Source organism: Mandrillus leucophaeus, unplaced genomic scaffold, assembly GCF_000951045.1.
Source record: "Mandrillus leucophaeus isolate KB7577 unplaced genomic scaffold, Mleu.le_1.0 Scaffold575, whole genome shotgun sequence".
NCBI lineage: Eukaryota > Metazoa > Chordata > Mammalia > Primates > Cercopithecidae > Mandrillus > Mandrillus leucophaeus.
Window position 1 is genome coordinate 857,370 of NW_012106197.1, and position 10,923 is coordinate 868,292.

At 62.4% G+C, this 10,923-nt stretch overlaps 1 protein-coding gene across 5 annotated transcripts; it reads right to left on the bottom strand.

Annotated features, from left to right (window-relative positions):
* Positions 1-2,000: 2,000 nt before the first annotated feature.
* NEU4 (sialidase 4) lies at positions 2,001-9,675 on the bottom strand. Of its 5 annotated transcripts, XM_011998552.1 has the most exons (5): positions 9,469-9,502; positions 8,818-8,961; positions 4,588-4,791; positions 4,155-4,410; positions 2,001-3,355 (listed from the first exon to the last, which is right to left on the bottom strand). In XM_011998552.1, exons 3-5 carry the CDS (start codon positions 4,786-4,788, stop codon positions 2,358-2,360), a joined length of 1,455 nt encoding a protein of 484 aa, XP_011853942.1. In that variant the 5' UTR covers positions 4,789-4,791; positions 8,818-8,961; positions 9,469-9,502; the 3' UTR covers positions 2,001-2,357. The 5 variants fall into 5 exon arrangements, with proteins under 5 accessions (XP_011853942.1, XP_011853940.1, XP_011853939.1 ...); XM_011998550.1 differs by lacking the exon at positions 8,818-8,961 and having other exon boundaries at positions 4,588-4,794; positions 9,469-9,675; XM_011998549.1 differs by lacking the exons at positions 8,818-8,961; positions 9,469-9,502 and adding an exon at positions 7,495-8,020.
* Between the last annotated feature and the right edge of the window lie 1,248 nt (positions 9,676-10,923).

Consider the following 10,923-nt stretch of genomic DNA (forward strand, 5'->3'; position numbering starts at 1 on the left):
ACCTACATGTGCCACAAACCAGGACACACGCATGAGAGGATGCACCCAGCATGTGACCTACACACACGTCACAAGCCAGTACACATACGTGCAGGACACAATGCACCCCGTACATGACCTACACACGTGCCACAAGCCAGGACACATGTGACACAATGCACGCAGCACGTGATCTACATGTGCACCACGAGCCAGGACACACACATGACAGAATGCACCCAGCACACGACCTACACACGTGCCGTGAGCCAGAACACACGCATGGCAGGATGCACCCAGCACGTGATCTACACGTGCGCCCTAGATTCCCATGTTGAAATATTAACCCCAAGGTGATAAGGTCAGGAGGTGGGGCCTCCTGGGAGGGTGGAGCCCTCATGAATGGGATAGTGTCCCATACAGGAGACCCAGGAGAGACCTCCCTCCCGCCGTGTGTGACACAGCCAGAGGCCGCCGTCCATGAGCCAGAAACAGGGCCCTTACCAGACACGGAGTCTGCTCTCATGATCACAGACTTTGACCTTGGACTTTGAGCCTCCAGAACCATAAGAAATACATTTCTGTTGTTTCCAAGCCCCCTGGTCTATATATTTCATTTTAGCAGCCCCAAGGCACTAAGACACAGATGCCCTAAAACCAGCACTGCCAGGGCCTGGGCAAGGGGCCCCTCCTATGACTGGCTGAGGCTGCCTGAGGTGGGGAGGGGCCCGGGGTGATTGTGGGAACTCAGGGGTCTCAGGGGCCCCGGATCCAGGCCCCCATCCTGCCCCTGCCTGGAACCCAGTGGTGGCCCCTCTCAGGCAGCAGCCCTCCTGCAGCGCAGTTGCTGGGGAAAAGGGGGCCGCAAGGGGAGGTCATCTCTGCTCCCCTGGGACCTTTGGCGACTCAGAGACCACCTGGATGCCCCTCACTGCTGGGGGCTGGCCGTGGGTCCCCGCCCTTGGGAATGGTCACCGAAGCCAGCCCAAAGGGTGACCAGACCCAGAGACACGCAAAGGAGCCCATCACACACAATTCAGGGCCAGGAAGAAGGTGGCACACGTGTGCACCCCCCGGCCGGGCCGTCGTCCACGGGTGTGGCAGCAGGCTGGGCAGGAGCACTTGAAGCCAGAAGGAAGGGCCCGTGGAGAGAGGGGCCCAGGGCTCACTTCTATTTTTTCTTTATATTTTCTTTATAGCTTTCTACATTTTCCAGATTTTCTTTTTTTCTTTCTTTTTTTTTTTTTTTTTTTTTTTTTTATCTTTTTTCATTTTTCCAATTTTTTTTTTTTTTTTTTTTTGAGTCTCACTCTGTCGCCCAGGCTGGAGTGCAGTGGCACAATCTTGGCTCACTGCAACCTCCGCCTCCTAGGTTAAAGTGATTCTCCTGCCTCAGCCTCCCAAGTAGCTGAGATTACAGGTGCCCACCACGATGCCCAGCTAATTTTTGTATTTTTAGTAGAGACGGGATTTCACCACGTTGGCCAAGCTGGTCTCGAATTCCTGACCTCAGGTGATCCACCTGCCTCGACCTCCCAAAGTGCTGGGATTATAGGCGTGAGCCACTGTGCCCGGCTCATTTTCCAGATTTTCTACAGTAAGCACATGTTGCTTTTGTCATCAGCAATGAAGACTTTAAAAGGAGAATAAATAAAAAGGAACTTCCCTGGGGAAACAGCCCCAGTGGAGCCCAAGCCCTCTGCAGGGTGGGGTCAGGGGGGCGGGACACAGGGCTGGTCCTGGAAGGTGACCCCCTCCTGGTGTCCAGCCCTGCGGGAAGAGGCCCTGCCTCCTACTCCTCTGGTAGGAAGTTCAGAGAGTGCGGCAGACCACTTCCAATCACCGCACAGGAGGCCAAGGGTGGAAGCCGCTTCCTCCCTCCTGCCCTCCCTCTGCTGGCCCCGGGATGTTTAGAAGCAGAGCTTTGCCAAGGCAGTGAGATTTTGGGATGGGGGTCAGAGAAGCGGGTTAGAGCAGAGCTCCCCTCCCCAGGGCTGGAACCTGAAAAGGAAAGAAACGTCTACCCCGACACAAGCACGATTCCTTTATTTCGAGCCAGAAAGCAGCCAACAAGCAAGTGCTGCCACCCACAACACCCTGGGCTACCTGCAGTCCTGTGCCTGACCCTGCAGCCTCGGGAGGGAGCTGTGGGGGGTCGCCCAGGGCCCACTTCCTGCCCCTACCCTGCCCTGCTCACTCCCAGCCGCTGTTCCCCTTCTCGAAGAGCAACCCCTGCTTGAGAACTCTGAGGAGAAACTTGCTTCTAATCCACAGGATTCTGCACTAAGAGCCCCCCCACATCCATCCTGGGGCACCCCAGCATATTCCACCCCTCTGCCCCGGGCACCCAAGGGGCATGGGCATGGCCAGAAGGCCTGTCAGGAGGGCCAGCAGCACCCCCGAGGCTTGTCCCCAAGGTTGGGCGGCTCGGGGCTGGTGGGCACGTTCTCCAGGACCTCACGTAGGGAGAATGTGCAAAAGGAAATCTCATCATAGGAGGTCCTGGCCCCACTCTCGTACAGGCAGGCGAAAACCAGGCCCCCCTCAGGGGCCGGCCCGACGGACGCCAGGTCGGAGTAGCCACTGGGGCCCTCGTAGATCACCCAGGGCTCTGTCCAGCTGTGCGGGTCCAGCGGGGCCTGGCTCAGCCGGATACCCATGTGCAGCCGAGCCCTGCGCCCCACTGGGTGGGAGTACAGCAACCACGTGGGGCTCTGGGGCGGGGCAGCAAAGGACATGGGGAGCGCTAGGGTCCAGGACCCCACATCCCCACTGACCCCAGGCCTGGGGCCAGGCTGCCTGGGGCCGTCCCCCTGAGGCTGCAGATGGCTGCAGGGCCCACCAGGCACCTGGCCTCCATGAGGGTCTCCAGCAGCCTCCTCTGGGGGTTCATGGACTCCAGGACCAAGGCGTGGAGGGTGAAGGGGACTCCCGGGGCCCACTGACCAACCATCATCCCGTGGCCTGCTGGGGGCGGGGGCTGGGAAGCCCACGATGCTGCCCTGGCAGCCCCAGGCGGTCTCGGGCAGGGAAGCCACGCGCTCTGCAGGCAGGAAGGAGGTGCCCTCGTCAGTGCTGAGTGCCTGCACGCGGCTGCCCAGGGTGCTCCGGGCATTGCAGTAGAGGAAGCTGCCGGCCTGTCCACCATCCACTGCCGCCAGCTGGCACTCGCCCGAGCGCAGGTTGGGCACGAGGCCTCCACAGCGCCAGGTGCGGCCGTGGTCATCGCTGTAGAAGGCGAAGGAGTGGGGGCTGGTCCGGCAGATCTTGCCAAAACACTCTCGGCGGTCCACGCGGTAGGTGTAGGCGGGCACCAGCAGGCGGCCTGAGGGCAGCTGCACACCGTGGCCGGGACCCACGGCGAACGTGGCCCAGTCTGTGGGGAGGAGGGCAGAGGTGGGAGGGGCTGCTGAGTCCCCGAGGTTGGGGGGGAGCGGATGGAGGAAGGCACAGGGGTCGGGGAAGGCACAAGGGTCGGGGAAGGAGGGGCTGGTGCCTCGGGTTAGGACCGTCGCACTCTGACCAGCCTTCCACACAACTCATCGCAGCCGCCCTGAGTCCTCCCAGGCTGACAAGCCTCTCCCAGCCCCTAGCAGCCGCGCCCAGGTGGATGGCACCCAGGGAGGCTGGTGAGCACTGCCCATACAGATACAGCGGAGGGCGGGCAGGGGGAGTGAGGCCCTGCGGTGGGGTCCTGGGGTCCGCCATGTATCTGCTCCACTCCCTGCTGTGGCTCCCACAGGCCAGGGTCAGGTGGCCACAGAGGACGGGGTGGAGGGAAAGCCGTGGCGAGGGCTGGCCAGGCCCTGGGCAGGGTGAGAAGGGAGGAAAGAATAAGAGGAAGGGGTGGGGCGGGGTGGCTGTTGGTTTGGGAGCTGAGAGACACCTCAGCATTCAGCCTTCTCCTCTGCAGATAAAGGGATGACCCGGGGGGATGAGAGTCTGATCAGCCATAGAGGGCCTGCTCCTGCCCACCGGATGGACTGGGTGGCGACCAGTACCCATTTGCCTGGGATGGGAAGCCCAGGACAGTCCTGGGGAGAGGGCTGGTTGGTTCCCTTGTGGCTGGAGGCAGGGGCGGGGGTGGGGCAGAATGGACATTTCCAGCTGGAATCTCCCTTCCATGTGGACCGTGGCCAATCCGAGGGACCCAGACTGGCACCCTGCCCGCCTACCCTGCACGGCACCACCGATGGCCTCCTCGGTGAGGTCCCGGGCGCTGCCCCACGAGAGGCCGGCGTCACGGCTGGCCACGTAGCAGAGGCGTGCGGCGTTCCTTCCCGTGGCGATCTGCACGGCCTCGGGCGTGTGGCCCAGCACCGCGATGAAGAAGAGGAAGACGGTGCCTGTGCCAGTGTCGTGCACGGGGCAGGGGTTCATGGACCGGTGCTCTGCCAGGGCCGCTGTCCCCAGCACCTGCAGGGCGCCCCACTGCCCAGAGGAGGAAGTGCCACTGACTAGGATGTCCAGGGACGTGGGCACAGCCCCCCGTGGGGCACCCGAGACAGCTGAGCCTGGTTTGCTCATCTCTATCTCGGGCACCCGCCTGCCACCGCCACCCCCGCCCCTGTCCCTGGGTGTGCAGCCCCAGTGGGCCCGGCCACTCACCCGCACGGAGCCCCCGGCCCGCGTGCCCCTCCTCAGCACCAGGCGGTGGGCATGGGAGTCGTCGGGGCTGAGCCGCTGCTCCACAAAGGCCAGCAGGGTGGGCCCGGGGGGCACGGGGAGCAGCGAGGGCACGCGGTAGGTCAGGCCGGTCCTCTCCCGCTCAAAGAGCACTGTCCGTGAAGGGGTATGAGGGGCCCCCATGCTCTGCTGGTCAGTACAGGGCCACAGGTCAGCAAGGCAGGCCCAGGGAGCCCCACACTCGCTCCTCCTCTGGATTGGGGAAGGGGCTCAGGAGGTGCAGACAGCTCCTGCCCACGCCTAGGGCTCTTCCTGTACCCACCTTGGGGTCAGCCCTGTTTCTGACTCCCTCACCCCAGATCTGGAGCAGCCCCTCCCCAGTCCACCCTCACAACCCCTGTACCCCAAATGTCTGTGGAATCAGACCTTCCCCTCTCAACACGGCTCTGGGAGTTGACCCTCGGCCAGGCTAGTTGGTGCGGAGGTGCAGGGGAGGCTGGCCGGAGAGCCCCGGGACCCTGCCAGCCATGTGCCCAGGACACAGGATCATCCCGGAATTCACCCAGCAGGAGGTCATGTGGACAATCAGGACCCAAAACCTTGAGCAAGGAGAGGCTCAGTGTCCCCAGAATAGAGGCCACAGCAAACAGAGACACAAAGAGGTGAGCTCACAGGGACTGCTGGGAGCCATGGGGACAGGGGACCCGCTCCCACTTCCTGAATGTCATCGGGTCGCCCATAGCCAGGGATCCTGCAGGGGACAGGTGCTCGGTGATCAGACCCCTGCCTGCAGGCAGCTGGCCCCATAGTGCCCCCACCCCACTGCCTGGTGCTTTGCACCTGCAGGCCCTGACCTGAGAAGCACCCACAGGAATCAGAAGCCCCAAAGCTGAGTGGGGCTCCCAGACAACACCCACCAGGGCAGGGCCCGGGTGAGCGGGCATTTGGGGCACATATGGGGTCTGCTTGCTGCAGGCGGGACCTGCCTGGGGGTCTCTCTGTCTGACCGCACAAAGCCAGGCCGGGCCGTGCGTGAGCACGCACAGCCCGGCACGGGGAGGTGGCGCAGCTGCAGACAGGTGGGAACGCTGGTACCCACCGTGCAGGGCTCGGAGCGGTCAGAGCCATGGCCAGTCACCCAGGCTGGGCACACGGGGCACCTGGATGGGAGGCTAAGGGGAGGAGGGAGGAGGGAGGAAGGAGATGGCCGGATGCTGAACACCGCACCTGGCCAGGGCACAACGCCTGCCTACAACGGGGACCCACGCTCACTCACGAGTCAGGTGGGACCGATGGAGACCCAGGTAAAGGCGCAACACTCGTGCAAAACCCGGGCAGGCCTTGCCCCTACACCTGAGGCCCAAACAGACAGCTCCACCTCCAGCCACCTCTGCCCTGGGCCGCCGGTTCCTGAAAGGCTCTTGGCTAGGACAGCTGGCCGGCCCCTTCCTGCTGCTCCCCACCACCAGTGTGCGGCTTCTGAGAGCAGCTTCCTGTCCCCAAGAAGCCCCTGGCTCTGCTCTCAAAGGGCAATTGTGCCCAAGCGGGAAGCAGGTGCAGACGCCACGTGTCCCTCTGGGCTGAGCAGGCACAAGCAAGACATTCTCTCGGCACTTGGCTCCCTCCCCAAGGCCCGGGCCACAGGAGCCGGCATCAGCACCCCCTGCAGACATGAGGCCCAGGCCCACTCCTGGGGACAGAGAGGGAGGGAAGGAGGCTCCAGAAACCAGCTGGTCACTCGCCTCGTTGCACAGAGGGGAAACTGAGGCCCACAGAGAGGACAAGGCTGCCACACACTTGGCTTGGGGTATCCTTGCCACAGCCAGGCCCTGAGTTCCACAGAGCCTCTGTGTCCTCAGCAGGCCCCTCCATCTCAGAGGCCAGCCCTGCTCAGTGCGGCCAGTTCCCTGGGTTCCACAGAGCCTCTGTGTCCTCAGCAGGCCCCTCCATCTCAGAGGCCAGCCCTGCTCAGTGCGGCCAGTTCAGCATGTTCCAGAGGTTTGGCTTGACGGGGACGGCTGTGTCCTGGACATTAACCAGTGCCCCCGCCCTCCCTGACAGGGCCCTTCTCAGGGGTGTGGAGTCACAGAAGGGGAAACCAAGGCCTGAGGGAGATGGGACCTCCAGGAGAACCTGGCCTTCTGGCCCCTGGACCCCTGGACCGGTTGTAGGGTTCACTCTGGCTTGGCAGGGGGCCATCACAGACCCCCCACCCCCACCCCTCGCAGCCCATCCTGTGTGGGCCCCCCTGGAGCCCTGAGGTCAGTCCAGGCCCTCCGCACACACCCTCAGGGGTCAGCACTTCTTGTCCTGGGACCCGTCAGGTATAGGAACAGCTTGGCGAGGGGCATTCAGATGCCCCCACGTAAAGTGCAGAGGCCAAAGCTTTGCGCAGGATCCCGGCGGGGGCCCTCGGCGGCTCTGACCCTCAGCCTGCGCTGTGAACGTCCTGTGCCCTGGCCAGGGTGAAGACTCCAGCCACAGACCTTTCACCTGGTAGAGCGTCCCCGACCAGCCCATCTGCAGAACGACCCGGTGGGCTGGCGCCGGCCCCCTGCATTGGGCCTCTCACAACCCGTCTGCCTCCATCCCATGCCCTGAATCTGCCCCCAGGAACCCTCAGTGTCACACCCACCCTGTGGGCCAGGAAACTGTCCCATTGGGAGACACGTGTGGGACCTCTTGTTGGAGGGGCCCTCAGAATCCATGCAGCCCGCCCCTTGTTTGAGAGCTGAGGAGCCACCCTGGGGTTGGCAAGCGGTGGGACTCGTCCAGCACCCCCAGACAGAGGAGCCAGCCAGCGGGACAGATCCCTCAGGAGCGGGTCCTGGCCCCGAGCGCCAGGGTAGAGGGGTGAGGGCACTGGGGGTGCAAAGGGCAGGGACTCACCGGCCACCTCGGGAAGGCTGCAGAGCTCGTCATGGGTGGCTGCCTCGCCTGACCCAGAGCAGAGACAAGGGCCCACTGTGCGGGCAGCAGGCCAGGGAGTTGGCCACGTCCCAGGGCTACGTCAGGACCCTGGACACTCCCACGGTGGCACAGCTCCACTGAAGCCCAGAGCGGGGCCAGGGGTGCAGATGGGCACCCACAAGCCACACAGATGCCTGGGGCCAGCACAGGCTCCCCTCTGCAGGTCGACACGCTCAACACTGGGGTGCTGAGGACACAGGGATGTGCCCTCCAACCAGGGCTGTGGTGAGGCCACAGTGGACCTCCCAGGGAGACACAGGGGTCTGCTGCTCAAGAGATGCAGCCCTGGCAGGAGGGCTCCGTGAGTGCACACTCTCTTCCGGGCTTCCTGGGTGCGGGGCCTCCCCTGGCACAGCACAGCCCCTCACAGCACAGGACAGTGGCCCCTGGGGCCTTGCTGGGCTCCAGCTCCGTGTATGTGCTTCTGGTAGGCCAGCACCCCATCACCATGTCCTGTGCCTCTCAGGGCCCAGGGTGACCCCTCCCCAGCACAGCTGCCCCTGCAGGACTCCTGCCAGCCCCATTCATGCTGGCCTGACCCCGGCCTGCCATTTTGGAGGCAGCCTTGGTAACCGATGCTCAAATGACCACTGCCCAGGCCAGAATCTCAGAGGAGGCCACAGGTCCCCAGTGCGCTCTGATGGGGCAGCCTCTGCGGGGGCTCCCTGGGCCCTGAACACCCTCCCTTCTCACTGTCCCTCCCTCCCCTGCGAAGGGCGTCCTCAACTGCTTCTGAAACCTGGGGGGCTGTGGTGGGAAACAGGGAGGTCATGTGGTTTCCAGGCTGAGATTATAAACCTGCTGCGTCCCTCTAGGTCTTGGAGCCTGAGGGGATTTACTGGGGGGAGATGGGAGGGAGCTGGGGAGGATGTGGGAGAGAAGGAAGTGGGAGGAGTGGGCCCCAGCTCCTTCCGACTCATCTGCGTGCCCCCGTGGGCCATGTGACCCCCGTGGGCCGCTCACCAGTGCCCTGTGCACTCACAACCCCCAGAGGGGCGTACCGAGTCCAGGCAACTTGGCCGTTGTACACATCCTCCTGCTCACAGCCAAGAATACTGGGGCAGGTGGGTGGGAAGGGACAACCTCCCCACCTGTCAGAAGCCCCACCCCAGCCCAACCAGAACTGGGTGGCCCATCTCCCTTCTCCTGTCCCCCAAGTCTGGGCCTGGTGGAGTCTGACCAGGGCCATCCCCTAAGCACCCAGGCTCATAGGGAAACGGGGCCTCCAAGCCCCCACGTCACCTTGCAAAGCCCCCTCCTGGGCCACCCTGAGACAGAGGCTGGGTCTGGAGCAGGGCTGTCTGACCAGGGTGTGCCCACAGAGCTGGGATGGGGGGCAGGCCTCACTCCCTCTGCTTGAGGCTTTTCAAGCCCACTTTTTTCAATCTAGAGATTTCACAGAAAAGCCCGTGTTTTCAGCTTCTCTTGAAAAGCCAGATTTGCCCACAGGTGCCACCTCTTTCCCCTGGGCACCTCTGCCTGGACAAGCCACCGTCTACCTGGGGTATATGCCAGCCACGGGTCCCACCACCCCCAACTGTCACCCCGTGCGTGGCCCATGGCTGCTCAGAGGTCCCTGGGCACATCTGAGGCTCTGTCCCTGTGGGATGAAAGCCACCGGGAGGAAGCTTTCCTTAAATGCCTTCGTGAGCTCTGGCAGCCGAGGGGCCACGCTGACCCCAGCATCACACGGAAGGCTGGGACGTGCCCCCTCCCCAAAAGCAGTTTCGGCCACACTGTGTTCCCCCTTTCACGGCTGCACGATGTGGTGGCATTTTAACCGCCCCTTCTCAATGCACAACCCGGACAGGCTGTTCTCAACACTCTACTGCAAACCATACACCATTTTACGTCGCCAGAAAGACCCCAAATTTCCATTCAAAAAGATGGTACCAGTTTCAGTTCCCACCAACCTCGAAGGCAGAGACAAAAGGACAGTGTGCCCCTCCTGTAACTTCATTTCTTCGGTGCCTGAAGCTGAGGGCAGAGTCCATGCCTGGGCACAGGGCTGCCACCGCAGCGGCCACTGCCCCAACCCTCGCTCGTCCTCCCAGAGACGACCTGCGCTCTGTTCGGGGACAGGGCTGCCACCGCAGCGGCCACCGCCCCAACCCTCGCTCGTCCTCCCAGAGACGACCTGCGCTCTGCTCGGGGACAGGGCTGCCACCGCAGCGGCCACCACCCCAACCCTCGCCCGTCCTCCCAGAGACGACCTGCGCTGTGTTCGGGGACAGGGCTGCCACCGCAGCGGCCACTGCCTCCAATCCTCGCTCGTCCTCCCAGAGACGACCTGAGCTCTGCTCAGAAGCAGACCTCCTCCTGCTGGGCTCACTCGGGCCCGGTGTGCCAAGGGGGCCTGGTTTTGGGGCCGGCGGGTTCTGCTTGATGCTCAGAGGGTAACTGGATGCTGAAAACCGTGAGTCTTTCTTCAACTCAGGGGAATGTTTCCACGGCAGGCCAGGCCTCACCGACGCAGGCCTCCATGACAACTGTCTGGCACTGACTGAGGGTGAAGTGAAATATTAGAAGCTGAGAGCCAGCGCCTCATACAAAGCTGGGAAGTAACAAAAGCCCACCAAGAGTTCTGCCCAGGGCTTTCCCGGGCCTTGAAGCATGACGAGATCATGAAGGAATTCTTAACAGGACCCATTTAGTATTAAACAGGTTTTATTGGGGGGGTCTGAAAAAACTCCCCAGGCCTCTACAAACAAGTTTACTGGGCTCTGAAGGAACTCCCCAAACCTCCATGATTTAGCAGAAGACAAGATAAGGGTAAACACCTGGACCCATTTAGATCAAGTAAATTTACTGAGGTTCCAGAGGAAGATCTTCAGGACTCGAACTTAGTTATAGATTAGAAGAATTTAATCACGTATGTCTTTAGATGAATCACACTTACACGTAGACATAGAGCCTAGAAGGTTTATAAGCTCTGGAAAAACTCTGTAATCTGGAGTTAAGTCTGGTAATCGTTTCCGGGCCATCTCCCTGTAACCAGTTACAGAAATAAAATCTCTCTTCTTCCCCAGTTCATCTGCATCTCGCTATCGGGCCTGGGGAAGGAGCAGCCCGACCCTGGGTGTGGTCCGGGAATGTTTTGTTCTCAGCGTGACCTGCTTTCTCATCTGTGGGCTTCTCTGTCTTCCGGGACTCCTGTTGTTGGCACGTGGGCTCCTCCAGGGCCACTCTCCCTTTACCTGGCGGAATCCCCTCCTGTGGCTTCCCTGGGCTGAGAGGGGAGGGAGGGTGGCCTGCAGGAGTCCCTAGGCTGAGCGGGGAGGGAGGGTGGCCTGCAGAGGTCCCTGGGCTGAGAGGGGAGGGAGGGTGGCCTGCAGGAGTCCCTGGGCT

Bases quoted from the DNA above. Each gene is read 5' to 3' on its own strand.
- NEU4 (XM_011998548.1), bottom strand. From the start codon at position 7,527: ATGACGAGCTCTGCAGCCTTCCCGAGGTGGCCG. The intron at 4,795-7,494 runs GTGAGTCCCTGC...TGTACTGACCAG, and splicing joins CAGCCTTCCCGAGGTGGCCG to CAGAGCATGGGGGCCCCTCA. The intron at 4,411-4,587 runs GTGAGTGGCCGG...TCCTCTGGGCAG, and splicing joins GGGCCGGGGGCTCCGTGCGG to TGGGGCGCCCTGCAGGTGCT.